Raw genomic sequence first — 16,418 nt, forward strand, 5'->3', positions numbered from 1 at the left:
TCCAGGGAGGGTCTGATCATGAAGGAAGAGTGCATCTGTGGGGTTGGGCTGTCCTTGTTGCAGCCTCAACTCCTACCAGCTCCTGTAATTTGGGGCTATGAGACCCGTGGTGCTTTGCACCAGCATTCAGGAGAGGTTTGCAGTGGCAGAGGAATACAGGCTACTCAGGCTTTCCTAGGGACAGGGACACATTCTCCAGTTGGACCAGCAGAGGACACTGGTCTTGGTGGAGCAGCACATCAGCATGTCACAGCTGGAATGCCATAGCAGTGCCCTGCAATGCGTTTCCCACCACGTACTGGCAGGCTGGAGACATGTTCTGTCTCCCCACTGGTGGTGGCTGGGGGACTGCATCTGCCACAGCAGGTGCACACTGGGCAGCTGACATGGTGGTGACAGTATAACCCTGAGAGGTGTGGGCCAGCCCAGCCACCTGCATCTCTCATTAGCCAACTCCGTGGGGACAGCAGCCAACCACGCGTATTGGCAAGGATGACAGTGTGTGGTGGGGGGGGGGGCAAGGGATGATGGAGCCAGAAATGGTGCAGTGCCCTGTACTCAGGCACAGGGGAGTGCCAGGAGCAGAGTGGGCATGACTGTCATGGCACTGCACCCATGCCGATGTAGTTTGGGAACAGACTTATGTGTCCTGAGAGTTCCAGAGGTTGGAGACTAGGAGGAAGGGAGGAAGCAAGAAGGGACCTCCACACACACTTCACAGCTTGCTTTGAAACCCTGATCTGGCCCATGCTCTGCTCCTCTACTTGGATCCTGTGGGTGTGCAGAGCATGGATTTGGAGTGCCTTTAGTACCTACGTAGAGTGCAGTCCCACTCTCCTCCCCTGCTCCAGCAGCGTAATGTAAACAGCTGCCCACAGCATTCTGGTTTCAGGTACTCAACCACCTACCAGCTTGTCCTTCTTCCTTCCACCGTCCTCTTCTGCAAAGTGATCGGTACCTGGATTTTCACAGCTGGACAACACTGCTGTGGTTTGGACCCAGTGGCAGCCCCTCTCACTGGGACTCTGTAGCTGTGGGAGTGGTCTGCAGGAAAGCCTCCCTTTGCTGGCAGCGTTGAAGACCAAGTGCCACCAGCAGCTTTCCCTGGGTGCTGCAGGGATATCTCTAGTACTGGAGAAGCCTTTAACCATCAGCACACCTCCAGAGGGCCCTTTGTTATTTGGAGTTTCCCAGTGCAGCTGCAAGCAGCTTGTTCCCAGCACCCAGCCTCCACTGTTGCCCAGGGCTTTTTATCTGGCTGCTCACAGCCTCCAGCACCTCTGTGGACAAGGAGCAGCTTTGCTCCTTGTCAATGCATGAGCTTTCCTCCTTTGCAGAGCTGGGATTGCAGCTGGGAGACAGGGACAGGAGCAGCTGGGAGACAGGGTCAGGAGCAGATGTCCCCAGGCACAAGCTTCTCCACCCATAATTGCTGCAGGACTTTTGGGGATGCAAGGAACAGCCTGCATGATGGGACAAGGACCCAAACCCAGGGCAGGGTGTTCAACACAGCAGGAAGCAGTGGGATCCCCCCAAATCCCCCTGGGACAAGCCAGGGGGGTGCTGTATGGCATCTGCGACATGTGCCTCATATAGTCAGCAGCCAGAGGTTGGTTGGACACAGCTGTTTAATGGATACTTCCCAGTACAGAGCGGAGGCTGCAACACCTTATATCCCCAGCTGCCTGCTCGCTCCAGTCATGTTCCAGCCAGCCAATGCCCCACCTCAGACCCAGCACCTGAAATGTTGCACTGGCACATCTCCCGGCCTCACGTATGGCCTGAATCTCTGTGATTGTCTCACAGCTTGTAAAGGAGGGAGTTTCTGAAGGGGAAAGGGAATGCCTAAAGGGAATAGGGAGGCCCTAAAGGGGTAAGCCCTGATTTGGGGAGGGGGAGCCAAGCGGGATGGTGCCTCCATTGCCCAGGCTGAGGAGGTGGTGATGAGGCTTCGCCAGGTGGGAGCAACCAGACCTCAACCCCAGAGTGCATGGGGCAAGGTCTGCAAAGGACCCTGGGTCGAGCCTGCCCTACTGCCCTGTAGCCTGCTGCCTCACACCCACCCTGTGAGGCCTTATCCTGGGGGCAGGAGGAAGGACCCTGGAGGACCTTTCCTATTCTCTAGCCACAGTTCTGGGCTGTGGGAGGCTGCCAGCCTGCACTGCTGCCCTGAGGGGGACCCAGGGATGTCAGCGCTGCGGGGTGGGGACAGCCTTGCAGCAGAGGAGCCTTCCTCTGCCCCATGGCCTCCAGGGCCTCCCCACTGCAGGGCCTCCAGCACCAGGGGTGTTCTCCCCTGCATCCAAGGCGGCACCTCCTCGCAACCCGGCACAGCCCACACCTCGGGCGTCACCCAGCAAATCCAACACGGAGGCAAGGGGAAAGGGGGAGCAGCTGCTTTCCCACCTGCCAATCAGCTGCTGGCTCCCCACTGGCAGAGGGTGGGGAGCTGCCTGGGATTGGCAGGTGGGATGAAAGGGGCGGTACTTCCCTCAGCCAATGGCATGCGGGGCCGGTCGCCGTGGCAACGGGGCTCCCCTGCAGGGCGACAGGGAAGGCTTCGGCAACCAAGATGGCGCCGGGGCAGGTAGGCCAGGAGCTAGGCCGGCGGCTGCAGATGGATGGCAGCACTGTTGGGACGGGCTGCCAGGATGTAGGCGACATTCTCCCGCAGGAATCTGGGCCAGTCGATGGACCTGTGGGGCAGATGGTGTCACCTCACAGCCCCCTGGAGGACAGCTTCAGAGAGACCTCCCCAGTGCTCGCCCTTCAAGATGGCATGCCCACCACTCCAGGGCGGCCCTCACCTGGCCTCCTCCTGCTCCGACTCCAGCAGTGTCTTCTCCCGGCTCTTGCCACTGCCGCTGCTGGCTGGGCTGCTCTCTGACATGGGCCCAACATGGCTGATGCTGCGGGGTGACAGAGCACCGTTCAGCCCTGCCACAGACAATGGCTGGCAGGGAAGGGTTTGCAGCATGAGGGAAGGGCTGCAGCCATGGAGGAGGAAAGGAGAGGCCTCCTCAGTCTGTGCCGGGGTCCCCTCCATACCTGACACTGCAGGATGGTGTCTCCTTCTGGTGCTTGCGGAACCAGGCGTGCTGGGCCTTATGGCACTCGCCCTCCCCAATGAAGCCACTGCCATCCTGGTCCAGGGCCAGGAAAGCAGCACGTGCCCGCTCCCGCTCCTTGACTGTCAGCAGCCGCAGCAGGGAGTTCTGGAGACAGAGAGGTTTGGGGAACATCCAGGTTTGGGGATCCCCCACTATTGGCTGTGGAGGATCTGGGCAAAACCCCGGGGTCACAAGCAAGCTGTGATGGACATCCCAACCCTGTGACCATACCGGCGGCCGGAGTTTCTGCAGCAGCTGGATGGACTCATGGGAGAGGAAATCTGGCCACTCGATGTGTCCCTTCTTGTCGGGGTCCAGGGCAGAGAACTGCAGTGTGGCCCGCTCCTCCTGTGCCTCCTCCATAGGCCGCTCAAACTGCTGCTTGTGCACCAGGTGCTTGTAGTGCAGGAAGTCGTCCAGTGTCAGGGAGGTTTCTGTGGGAGCACATTCAGAGCAGCCCTTCCACCAGCCTTCCCCCAGGCGCATCCCCCCCATTTCCCCTGCTTCCTTGCTATGGGATATGAACAGCTGCTATCTTTTGCACAGCTTATACCTTCTGCCCAACAGGGTGACACCCCAACCTGGGAGCCATGTGCAGGGTGAGCAAGGGCTCAGCCCATTCCATCACAGGAGGGATACGCACCTGGGATGATCTTGCACTGCCGCAAGGTCTCCATCAAGCTGTACATCTCCTCCTCTGTCAGCAGGAGGTTGAGGTTGTCCTAGAGGGAAAGGCAGGGAAAGTGTTAGCATCCAATGGTGGCGGGGGATATAGAGAGGGGGCAGTGTCCCCAGCCCCATGGTTGCTCCCCATTAGTGTTGGTGATGGGAGCTGAGGAACTGTAGAAGCCCCATCGCCCTGGGGCAGGTCACAACATTGGAGCCTGGTGGGCACTCACGCAGTAGTAGCAGCTCCAGCCTGTCTCAGTATGTGCAGTCTCTGTCACCTCCACAGCGCTGTCGTTCTGCAGGTAGCCCATGCGGCGCAGGCAGCCATCATGGTACACCCGACTGCAGACACGACAGGGGAAGAGGCTCTCAGCTGTCCACACTTCACAGATCTCACACATCTCATCATTGAGGACCTGTGGAGCAATGGTACAGCTAAGCATCTTGGGGTGCTCAGCATGGCTCCCTGGCTTGGGGGCCCTACATCACTGGTATGTGTAGGAGTGCAAAGGGAACAGGAGAGTAAATTCTTGGGATAGTAGAAGGAATGTCTGGCTTTGTGGCCAGGGGACCTTATGGAAGGGTGCATGGGTTCACAGGAGTGAATGAAAGGTCAAAGGGTATGGCCATAGGGTTGGTGGGGTTGTAGCTTCTCTGGAGTCCAGTTCTGCAGGTATGGATGAGCAGGCTCTTAGGCTGTAGGTTGGCTGAACTACAGACTTATGGGTGTGGATAGATGGAAGTTTTGACTTGAGAGTTTGCTGACTGTGTGTGAAAGGACAAGCTGTAAAGTCGTTGGTTGGCTGGGTTGCCAGCTTGTGGTTGTGGGTGGATGGTTGTGTAGGGTTGCAGATGTGGGTTGGTGGCTATAGGATTGCAGGCATGCGTGAATAAACTGTGGGGCTGTAGATTTACTGGGCTGTGAAAGTTGTAGGTGTGGATGGTTGGGTTGGTCTGTAAGGTTGTGTGAACAAACACACAGAGTGGATCACCCCAGAGCTGGAAAGATCCCACTCCCAGATTCTGCCCTACTGAGCTGCATGTGTGCCGTGGCCAAGCCTGTTGAGCCACCTATCTCAGGGGAGTCTGTCACCACCCTGCAGGCCTTGGAGGTGCTTGCACATCCCCTGTGCATCTCCAACTCTGGCCTCATCCCTACCTCCCTGTCCCCATGCCCGGCTGCTTGCCTGCTCCCGCTGCTCCAGGCTGATGTCCAGTGGCTCATCATCGTGCAGCTCTCGCTGGGGCCGAATGAAGGCGGGTGGTGTGAACCTGTTGGCTCGATCAAACTCCTCTGGCTCCACACCTCGGCCATCCCGCAGCCGCTCCCAGGCAGCCTTACTGGCGCTGACCTCTTCTGGCTGTGATGGCCCTGCAGATGCCTCCTCCTCTGCCTCTTGCACTGTCTGCTCCAGTGTCCCCTGGCGCACGCCCCCAGCCTCTGCCCTCCTCCGTGCTACTGGCTGCTCCCGCAGCCCATCTTTGAAAGCTGACACAGCCAAGCTGACCTTCTGCACCTTCTCCACCGTCTGCCGTCTTGACATCAGCACCCCCATGGCTCTGCAAGGGGGGAAAGGTGCTCAGCGCTAAGCTCTTGTGGTGCAGTGCTGTGCCATGCTGCTGTACCACTGAGACAAATCCCTGGTCCCCAAAATGGGGTAAACCCATGAAAAAAAAAGCCCAAAACCCATGGTAGCATACTTGGATGGTGACCATGGTGGCTGTGGGGAGAAGGACCCAAACCCCTGCAGAGTTCTGAGCAAGGGAAGTCTGAGTGTTGGGGCACCTTTCCTCACCCATCCTTGAACTGCAGCTTCAGCTTAACAAGGATTGCTTGCAGGCTTTTTAAACAGCAGACCAGTGGATCCCAGAGGGCCAAGATCACTTGTGACCCTGCTCTTTGCTTGCAGCCCAGAAAAAAAAAGTGTTTTTAGCCAGCTGAAGGTGCAGTGTATCCCCCCAGCATCTCACTGAAGCAGAGCTCATGCTGGTTCTCTTACCTTTCCTAAATTTATTTTCACCCTCAAGTCTCTTCATCTCTCAACCTCAATAGTTGTATGTTTGTGCATCGTGTCCGTGAGTGCTGAGCACCCTGTAGCACCCTGCAGTCCTCCTCAAAATGTGGCCTGGGGCTGGTTCCTCCCAGGGGAGGCTGGGTCATGGAAGAGCTCTGAGGTGCAGGAGGGGTAATGGAGCAGCTCAAAGGCTTGGGGCATATGGACTCCAAGAAGGGACTTTGGTGCAGAATTGAGGTAAGAGCAGCTTGGGGCAAAATGGGGAGGGCAGCAGTGGCAGGAAACAGGTTGGGCTCTCTATCAGTGCAGGTGGACATGAACCCAGGCTGCACAAGTGCAACAATGGAGTGAGCTGGAGGTGGAGAGAAGGAAAATTTCTTCTCCAGCGATGTGGGGCACTGCATCACCCCAAAGGGGTCCCAGCACTACGTTGTGCCCGGCTGGAGTGGAACTGGGGAAGATGTGGCAGACAATAGGAGCTTCCAGCCCTGTAGCCTCCCTGTCCTTGCTGGAGCTGCACGACTGGTGGCACTCAGTACCTATGTAAGAGAGGATCATTAGCGCAGCCATCTCCCAGCTTCTCTGGCCTCCGCGGCACACCGGGAGGCAGGGATGTTCCTGGGGAACAAGATAATTAGAAGCAACGATATGACTGGGATTTCACAGTGGCAGGATGACCCAGCTCTGCAGGCACTGCTGCAGCAGGGAGCCTCAGCACCGTAATTACAGCTGCCCCACATCTGAGCTGAGCATGCAGGCAGGCAGCAGACTGCGCCTGCACCAAAGCTGCCATGCAGCGGATGCGTGGCCCTGCACTCCCACTCCTGCCTGGCCAGCTCCTGCTGCACCAGCCCTGTTCACGTGCGTGAATGCACACACACATGCATAGGCATGCAAAAACAAATACTACTGCACGCACATATGCATGTTGCTTTCTGGCCCCTCCAATTCTAAGACCATCTGTGCGTACATTCTCACATGCAGTGCTGCGTGTGCACACATTGTACCCCATCTCCTGTGCAGGGGGACACGTGTGTCCCCAGGAGCCACTCTGCAGGTTTGGCACATGTCTTTGGAGCGTGCACATTTGGGCTGGGGTATTCGCACTCATCAGCTCCCACATTCAGTTTGTGGCTGGCACCCAGCACAGCTGCCTGGGCTTTGGAAAGAGCTGGAGGCATGTGTCCAAGCCACAGCAGCAGCAGCGCTGCAGCTGTGCTGGTGGGAAGGAAGATACCTGGATATCTCTATGGCCATGCAGCATGGCCACCCGCTGCCCAGGTGGCTCAGAAGCCCATCGGCCATGGGTAGGGTCAACTCTCCTGCTAGGCAGCATTGCAACTCTGCCTGCAACCCACTGAGCTGGGGGTACAGCAACCTCTTGAGCTGCCTCTGCAGGTCCTGTGTCCCTGAGCTCTCCTTGGCCTGTTGCTGGCCTCATCCTATCCAAGGATGCAAAAGAGGAGAGCACTTGGAACACCAGTCTCCCCGGTAGCTGATGTTCCCCAGGCTGGGGAAGCATGGGCTTGTGACATGCCCCATGCCATTGCCAAAGTGTTCCAGTGTACCTTCCTGCCTCCAGTCCCTGGTGATCATCCTATTCCAGTGCCAGCCTGTGTCCCCTGCCACCAGCTGCTGCACGCCTGGCATTGAGCCCAGAGGCCATCACACTTCTGTCATGGCTTGTGTCTGTTCTCAGCCCTGCTGGTCTCCATGTCTCTGCTAGAACTACCTGGCTGGATTGCTTCCAACCCAATTTTACTCCTCTCTGGGTGTCTCTGTAACAGGATGTCTGTACATTTAGAGGCAGAATGGCTTCACCCTCATCACCTAGCCAGACCCAGGCCCAAAGCTTCCTAGAAACCCCAGTGTTGCATTGCTTTCTCTAGGTTCCTCCTCTCCTGGTGTCCCCTGGATGTAAAGGCAACCAAAGGCGTCCTTCCCCATAGCAGCCCAGCTTCCTGCCTCTCGCATCCTGACCACTGCATCCGGCATCCCCATGTCTCCCTGAGGGAAATTGGCTCTGTTGCTGTTTGTGGCTGCCATTGGAGATGCCCAGCAGTTCAAGATCTGGTGCTGTCACCCTGCTTACCTTGGCCTGAAGCACTGGGGCCTTGACTTTGCTGCTGCGCACCGACACAAGGGCTATTTTTAGGTTGTGGCCATCAAAGAGCTAAATCTGAACTGGTTTTGGCTGCAAACACCCAGCTCAGCTGAGTCCTGCCAGGGGCAATCGCAGCGGCTGTGGGCATCTTCCCTCCTTTCCTTTGCTTCAATCATCTACATCCTATCCTGCCTTATCCCCCAGGCTGCACTGCTTCCCTGTGTTCTTGTGGTGGCAAATGCTCTTTGCTGCTTCATCTCTGGAGTGAACCACAGCGAGGAAGCACTTCATCATCCATGCTCTGTTGGATCATTCTTCCCAGGTAATCAGGGCACTCTGCACGGGGAAACTGAGGCATGGTTGAGGTGGGGCTGGTGTCCAGCATGGAGGCAGCCTGGGAGGAGGTTAGCTGGGCTGGCCTTGGCACCAAAGCCTTGTGCTGGGTGCTGGTGTACTGACTTTGGCTGTGCACAGAGGGGGGGTAATGGTGCGGGTGGATGTGTTGGGTGGATGTGTCACGGGTGGGTGCGGAGCAGCACAGTGCAGCGTGGGCGCAGTGGTGGCTGCAAGCACAGGATGGATGTGTCGGGAACCAGCTGTGGGTGGATGTGTTACGGAACAGCTGGGAGCATAAGGTCGCTGTTACAGCCCGGTGGGGTTCTGAGGGGGCTGCTGCAAGAGTTTTGGGCATGGCATAGGTGCTGGCTTTGGGTAGGCAGCAGCTCAGTGAGCAAAATGAGGTCTTAGTGTGAGCAAAATGAGGTCTTAGTGTGATGCAGCCACGAGCAGGGGCATTGGTATCCCTTGCACCAATCCTGAAAAGATGTAGCAGGGGTGTGTGAGGAGCAGGACCCCTTTGGGGAAGGATGTCGTGTCCCCTTCTCCCCCCACCCAACCCTGGCTCCCGTGGACCAGGTCAGCTCCTTGCCCTTACGAGTCTAATACTGATTTTTGTCCCCAGTGCTGTGCTTGGGCTACTCCCAGGGCTGCAGCGCTGTGGGGAGAAGCATTAGGAATGCAGTGCAGATATGGGTGACAACCCAGAGATCCCAGGACCCAGCTTGGTCTGAAGGGCAGTGAGCAGTGCTGGGAGGAGCTGATGCAGCTCTTGCACAACCCTCCCTGCTGCTGCCTGCCCAGGGCACCCCACATTCCATCCCCTGAGCTGACCTGTGCAGCCAGAGATCCCCAGAGGGGTCTGGCAGCAGCCCCTCATCCTCTCTCCCTGGCAGATGATGTGCACTGGGGCCAGGATACTGTCAGGGTTGCTGCAGGGAAGTGACCTGGTTGCAGTGCAGCAGAAGGGTTGGTGGCATCCGATGCTGGTAGCAACCTCATCACCCTCTGCAGGGGCAAGGAATGTCTGGGGGGGTGGGCAGAACCCCAGCTGTGCAGTGTTTCTCTCCCGGGGACACCCGGCTGTTGGCTGCTGTCCCTGCAGGATCAGGCTGCCCATCCTGCCGCACCATGGCTGATGTTATAGGTGTGTCGCACGTTTACATCTCCCAGAGGGGGATGAAAATGCCATGACAGCTGAGTCCCTTTCTCTGCAGCAGACACAGCTCCCACCCAGCTCCCCACTTTTCATCTTCATCCCCAACACCCACATTGGAATCCCATCACCTGCACAAGACCCTTCTGCACCATCCACACCCCCTCTCCCAGGTGCCCCATCCCAGGCTCCCCCTCCTTGGCACCAGGACCCCAGGGTGACCCACCCACGGGTGTTGCGATGCACAACCAGCCCACGCCACTCGCCGAGCAAAGCTCCAGCAGCAGCAAAAAAAGCCACTTACCAGGGTCCTGTTGAGAGCACAAGCCCTAGAGTGCTGCCCATACGATGCCCATCGCCGCCGTTCCCGGCCACCACCTCCTCTCCCCGCGGGTGCTCAGCGCATCCCGCGCTCTGCACACAAATCCCTGCCGGGGAAAGGAGCGGCGAGGCTGGTACCCGGAGAACCAGAGCCGTGTGCTGAGCGCCGAAGGATGCAGGAGACAGCGAGATGCTGACAGCGGATGCCGGTGTCTAGCGCGCACACACACACACACACACACACGGAGGAAGCAGGGAGCTTGTGACTGGGGCTGAGCAGATGCAGCCTGGTTTGCTGTCCCTGTACCAATTGCTGCTTGAGCTGTGTTAAACAGCTCTCCAAGAGATGGAGCATTTTCTTTTTTTTTTTTTAAACTGGGCTGGCATTGGCTGAGAGATACCAATAAAAGCTTTCCCTGCAAATCTTCTGGCCCCCAGGATGAGCTGCTTTTCTTAGAGACAACCTCAAGGACTACAGAGCTGGGGCTGCTGGTCTGGTGAAGGAGCAGAGGGCTCTGCTTCCACCCTGGGATCTTCCCCATTGAGCTCCAGACACAAACTGCTGCCACTTTAAACCATTACCAACTAAGCATCCTGTGGGGCAGGGACACAATGGTTTCTGTTCTCCCAGCACAATACAGCACAAAGGGGCTTCAGATCTCCTGTTGCCGAGGGCTGGAGGGGTGCACACTGCAGGGCTGGGGGCATGCAGGAGTGGTGTGGTAGAAGGGTGGGTGCTGGGCTGATGGGGAGGGGACAGCTCCCAAGCACTGCTGCTGAAGGTGGGATACCCTCTTCATCCCCCTCACCAGCGTGGTAAGAGCAGTCACTCATCCCCTGACATGCTTCTGCTATGGGTGTCACTGGCTGAATGCTCTGCTTCACTGTTTTGAGGAGCCCACTGTACCTGGACATGACTTAGGGTGCTCTGATCTCTCCTAGAAGCAGCTCTTAGCAGTGCTCTGGTTAGCTCTGCTTGAGCAGGGCATTGGACCTGCAGAGGTCCCTGACCATTGTCTGGACTGGGTGACAGCCCTGGAGCTGGTGGTCCTGCAGTTCCTCATCATGTACCAGCCCTGTGTGAGCTGACACTGGCCCCACTGCTGCTGAACCAGCTGCAGTTATCCACCATACCTCCGTGAAATTCTATCATCTCATCCCCTCGATGTCAGTCAGGAGTGAGGTGAGACCATCTGCAGCTCTTGTCACCCGTATCTCCTTCCCCAGAGGCTGCTTATGAGCAAAACTGGGCTGCAGGCAGGATTCATCTGTTTGCTGCCTGTGCTGTCAGCTCCTGTTGTGCCTTGCTCCATCACCTGCAGAGCGGGGAGCCACACTGCACTGAATCCCTTCTGAGGATGCTTCCCTTTTGTATTTTGCATTATTTTGGTCAGGCATTGGCACAGGCTCCTCAGGGAGGTGGTGGAGTCACCATCCCTGAAGGTGTCCAAGAAATGTGGAGATGTGTCACTGAAGGACATGCTTAGTGGGCTTGGAGGGAGGGGTTGGTGGGAGGACTAGATAGATGATCTTCATGGTCTTTTCCAACCTCAGTAATTCTATCATCATTTGCTGAATACAGTGGAAAGGTGCTGAGGTGCACGTGGTGTGGAGGGGGATGGAGAATGTGGAAGCGAATCATAAATAGGGCCAGAGGAAAGCATCTCTGCAGCTGAGTGCTGGCCCCAGAGGACTGGGGAAGGAGGAGGTAGTGGAGGATTGTGCCGAGAGGCTGAGTGAGCATTAAGTGGTTTTGCTGGGGAAGCCCTGCCCTAGCAGAGCCATGTATGAGAGCAGTGATTCCTGAATTAGCAAGGTGAGGAGGAGCTCATTCCCTGCTCAAGTTGTGGGAGGATCTGGGGGTCCTGCTGCACACTGTCTGGGTACCAGTGCTGCCTGACAGGCACCTGGCAATCCCCATGGTAGATTTTGTCCCTTCCATAGCATGAGCAGGTGCCCCTTCTGCAGAAAGGATCAGAGCCTGCACAGAGCAATCAGCAACCTCTCACTTGTGCAAGATGCAGAACGTGGAATGTGGGATGCAGAATGGAAGATGTGGGATGCAGGATGTGGGATGTAGGATGCAAGATGCAGTATGCGGGCTTTGGGATGTGGGATGCAGGATGCAGGATGCAGGATGTGGCATGTAGAATGCAGGGTGCTGCAGGATGTGAGATGCAGGATGAACAATGTGGGATGCAGTATGTGGGATCAGAGATGCAGGATGTAGGATTGTGGATGCAGGATGTGGAATTTGTGATGTGGGATGTAGAATTTGGAATGCAGCATGTGGGATTAAAGATGCAGGATGCAAGAGGTGGGATGCAGAATGCTGGAAGCAGGATGCAGGATGATGCAGGATGCTGCAGGATGTGGAATGCAGGATTATTCAGGATGCAGGATGTAGGACTGTGGGACTTAGAGGTGTAGAATATAGTATGCAGGATGTGGAATGCAGGATTATTCAGGATGCAGGATGTAGGACTGTGGGACTTAGAGGTGTAGAATATAGTATGCAGGATGTGGGATGCAGGATTATGAAGGATTATGCAGGATGCTGCAGGATGCAAGATGGGGGATGCAGGACACAGGATGCAGGATAATGCAGGATGTGGGATGTGGGATGCTCTTGCACCCCCAGCACCCTCTGCCCCAACACCCCTCTCCAAAAACCAGCATATCAGAGCAGGCGTGACGGCAACAGGCTGGGAGAGCACTAGCGTTGGAGACAGCTGCTGGGGGAGGGCTGCAGGGGTGGAGGTGAGAGCTGAACTGCCGCGGGAATGTGCTTTTTCGTCAGCTCCCCTCCTCCCTCCCCAGATCTCGCATGACGCCCGCGTGTAGGTCACTGTCTCCTGCAGCGACGCGGCGTGTGGGCTCACCATCTGTGGCTGTTCTGGAGCCCACAGCCCAAGAACAACGCTCTGTGCAGACACCTCTGCTGCCGGCACCCAGTCCTGCAGCCAGCAGCATCCATGAGGACACAGGTAGAAGAGGGGGAGATAAGGTTTGGGGGATGAGCCCTCTGTGAAGCAGGCGGCTGTGAGAGCTGGCGTTGCTGCCAGTCGACAGGAGGTGGTGGGAAAGAGAACTTGTCAAAATAGCGAGGGATCTTTTTTCAGGAGATTGCAAGTTTGGCTGATAGAGATAATAGTGTTGAGGCGCTGTGCAGAGAGTTCGCATCCGTGCTGGTGCGGGAGGCGAGGCTGATGCCAAAATCAGCATGAAATGGGATAAAAACCATCTGCCTATTGGGCTGCTGTGTGAGGCTGCAGCAGGGAAGGGCAATGCGTTGCCCATCACTGCAAGCAGGAACAGGACTGAGCTGGGGAGGGAGGCAGAGCACCCGTGAGCAGAACCTGAATGAGTTTGAGAAGCCGTGGGTGGTGGCTACGTGCCTCACAGATCCGGCTCACTATTTGTTCTCTCTCAGACACCTTTACTGTCATGATAAGGGGCAAAGCCAGTGGCATTCAGTGCCAGGACCTGGGGAGGGAGTGCAAAGAAAAGACGTGATCTGATGATGCGGATGGATGTTGAAATGGCCCACGAGGAAGCTGAGGGAAGGCACTGGGGTGTGAGAGAAATGGGGTGCTGTGACAGTGGGAGAAGGAAGCCCAGAGAGTATCCTGTGATGGGCAGGGGCTCCTGGCTGCAGGAAAGTGTTCCCCACGTCTAAGCGTGGAGCCCTGGATCTCTCCTGACCTGCTGCAGCTGTGGCTTGCCAAGCCTGGCACTGATTAGATGACAGTGCTCCCTCTGGACGGATAACTGCCAAGCACTTTAGAGCTTTCTCCTCGAGGAGCACTCTGGCAGGCATTAGCTAAATTACCTTCTCTGGTAAGTAGGGCCACTCCAGCTGGCTCCCTGTAAGCATCCTGCTCTCTGGCCTGCCCTTTCCCCAATGCCTGCAAGACCTAGAACAGAGTCAGGGCCAGACCTTGTGCCCATGGCTCTCTGGGATTGGTGCCCAAAGTGGGGACATGAGGGCAACCAAACAGTGGTACCCTTGCAGGGGTAGCACTGATCCTCATTGGGATGCTGTCCCTGCAGCATCACCCATCCCTGTGCCCACCAACTCAGCCACAGGGCATTCAAGCATCCTCACAGAGGAGCTTTTCAAGTGGAACGGAAATGCCTAATGAAGGCCGACTTCATTAAACAAAGCTGTCACAGGGATGATTGCTGCCTTCCTGAGCTGCTTTATTAACAATCCAGATGTGCAAGCGGCGAGGAGTGAAGTGAGGCAGCTGGGGAGGGAGCAGCTTTCCATGTCTCTGCCTTGCTGCTGAGGGCACTGCTGGGCACATTCTGGGGGACAGATGCAAGCAGGCAGCCCTTGTAGTGGGGAGCAGTCACAGAGCCCAGCTGGTTCCATTGCAGTGTGCCCCAGTGGAGCTGAGAGCTAGCAGTGCTGGATCCAGCCATCGCATCTCACTGGGGTATGGATGGGTTAAATGGTGCAGTCAGGATTTGGCACAGCTTGTGCCCAAGCTAGGAGCTGCAGAACACTCTTGGGTGCTTTGATTTAGACACATCCACAATGCTTGCAAATCAGAACAGCACTTTTGGTGTTCCCACTGCACCCCAAGAAGGCAGAACCATTCCCATCACCCCCACTCCCACACCACAACATCCTTCAAGGAAGTCTTGTCCAAAGGCTTCTCCTCTCCTGGAAGCCTGGAAACCCCATTCCTTTCCCTATCTGAGGGTCTGCATGCATCTTGCAAGAAGTGGATAGGGAGGGGTGGGTAGGGCCACTGGGAATGCCCCACAGAGCAACTGCCCTCGCATCAGTCCTGCACTTGCCTCTTAATCAGCTAATAGTATGTTTGGGGTTTCAGGCGAGGGCCCCAGCCTGGTGTAGCCATAACAACCGCATTAGCATCACTTTCAAACATTTACCAGGAGAATGAAAATGCAGAGGGGAAGATGAAACAACAAAAAAAAGACCCATGGAGCTGAGGCCAAACGGGGCTGATGGGAGAGCAGAGTAAAAGGGCTTTCTGCGCCTCTTTCATTACACCGTGAGGAGTCCTGCAGGGCAGAAAGTGCTGATTAAATAGAACAGCTCTTGCTGGGCTGAAGAGGCTTTTTTAGGGAAAAAGAAAATGTCCCTGCCTGCTGGAGTCTGTCTGAGGCACTGCTGGCGGTGATTTCGTCTGGGTTTCTTCAGCATAGGCTGGTGCTGACTGTGAGATGAGGACTCTGAGTGGGGGTGGGAGTTGGCCCAGGGACCTGCTGTGAGCTGGACCCATCTGGCACCTCCTGCCCATCCTTTCTTCCCAGTACTGGTGTGGCACGAGCTCTTTCTCATCCCCTGGCCAGCTGCATCCCAGCACCCAGTGCAAGTGATGGAACAGCCTCAGTAAAGGGGGATGTAGAGAAGTGAGGGCGTTCCTGCCCCCAGCTTCTCCTGCAAGCCCATTAAAGTAATAAAAATTTCATATTCAGAGCTGTGCTGATGCCCAGAACACAAAAAGGTTTCACAGGCTTTAATCATAAGCAAGTTGTGTCATAAGCAGGCGGCATCAGCTGCTACAAGGACATACCGGGAGAGGAATAGACAGGTCAGAGGAGGGATGACATAAAAAGAAACCCAATTTCTGAGGGTGACATGTGGCTTTTTTGACATTCTGCCTTCTGTGTGTCCCCAAATTCCTGCACTTGCATCCCTTGGCTGGGCTCTGACCCCCATCTGAGCCACATGTGAGCCTGGTGGCATCAGGACACAGTCCTTTCTGTCCCCCCATCATTTCTGCAGTGAATGTGGTGCCAGGCCCTGACTTACCAGCCTTGTTGAGTGTCTCAGAGTGGGCCAGATGGCTTTGTGTTGGCAGCTCGTGTCTGCTGCAGGCAGCATGCAGGCAGACCACTGCCACATGCAGATCGGGGCTTCAGCAGGGCAGGAAGGCAAATTCTCACCTCCCATGCCACGCACTGCTGTAAGCAGTCCTCCATTATGTCTTTCCACACCTGTCCTTCCCGGAGCCAGTTGGATGCTGATGACAAAAGTCATAAGCATCCGTGGCCCCTCTGTTTCCTTGATGTGCTCTCAGGGAAGGAGGTGGCATGGGGCTGGGGCTCTCCACTCACGCTGCTATATCTGGCTGTGGGCCACACCTTCCCATGCAGACTGTGCTGCTTGCACAGCATCTCAGTGGAGGCTGGTGGGAGGACACATGCTGCTGGGATGTTGTGGATGGAAGCTATGCACTTTACTGAAGCAGCAGTGTATTTTTAAATACAACATAGCAATTTAACAAAGCTTAACTATAAATAAATAAGTGGCAATATTTGAGATAGCAGACACACTTGGTTATTCACTGCATAGAGGAGAGGGTAAAACACAGTCATCCAAGAGACTGCCCTGTTGAGTTACAAGGTTCAGAGCAGACCCCTCTGCTTTCTGCTCTCCTCAGACCAAGAGGTGAGGAGTTCAGGTGCAGCTGGATCCACTGCTCGTCCCACACTCAGTCAGCGGTTTATGGCTAAGGGATTGTATGTGGACAGCCAATCAAAGAGACAACCTTAGCAAAGCTCACGGAGCTTACCAAACCGTTAGTCACCCACTGAGGATCTGCATGACAAGGTGCCTCTTGACGTCAGGGATCTCTGTGCAGGCGTAACCTCAAGAGGTGTCCCTGCTCGAGGGGAGATGCTGCCGTGTGGGAGAGCTCAAGGGGCTCTTGAGCTGCTCTGTTTAT

General features: G+C 56.2%; 1 protein-coding gene across 1 annotated transcript; it reads right to left on the reverse strand.

The window, feature by feature from the left end:
- Nucleotides 1-2,599: 2,599 nt before the first annotated feature.
- On the reverse strand, nucleotides 2,600-5,335 carry PHF24 (PHD finger protein 24). Its single transcript, XM_042838446.1, has 7 exons — nucleotides 4,967-5,335; nucleotides 4,010-4,195; nucleotides 3,754-3,832; nucleotides 3,342-3,544; nucleotides 3,049-3,215; nucleotides 2,808-2,909; nucleotides 2,600-2,696 (listed from the first exon to the last, which is right to left on the reverse strand). Exons 1-7 carry the CDS (start codon nucleotides 5,333-5,335, stop codon nucleotides 2,600-2,602), a joined length of 1,203 nt encoding a protein of 400 aa, XP_042694380.1.
- Between the last annotated feature and the right edge of the window lie 11,083 nt (nucleotides 5,336-16,418).

Source organism: Centrocercus urophasianus, unplaced genomic scaffold (assembly GCF_019232065.1).
Source record: "Centrocercus urophasianus isolate 14NV4802_14NV808 unplaced genomic scaffold, USGS_Curo_1.0 seq_8, whole genome shotgun sequence".
NCBI classification, from domain to species: domain Eukaryota; kingdom Metazoa; phylum Chordata; class Aves; order Galliformes; family Phasianidae; genus Centrocercus; species Centrocercus urophasianus.

Coding starts and splice junctions, on each gene's coding strand:
- PHF24 (XM_042838446.1), bottom strand. CDS start 5,335: ATGGGGGTGCTGATGTCAAGACGGCAGACGGTGGAGAAGGTGCAGAAG. Junction 3,216..3,341: donor TGCAGAAACTCCGGCCGCCG/GTATGGTCACAG, acceptor CTCTGTCTCCAG/AACTCCCTGCTGCGGCTGCT. Junction 2,910..3,048: donor ACACCATCCTGCAGTGTCAG/GTATGGAGGGGA, acceptor GTCACCCCGCAG/CATCAGCCATGTTGGGCCCA.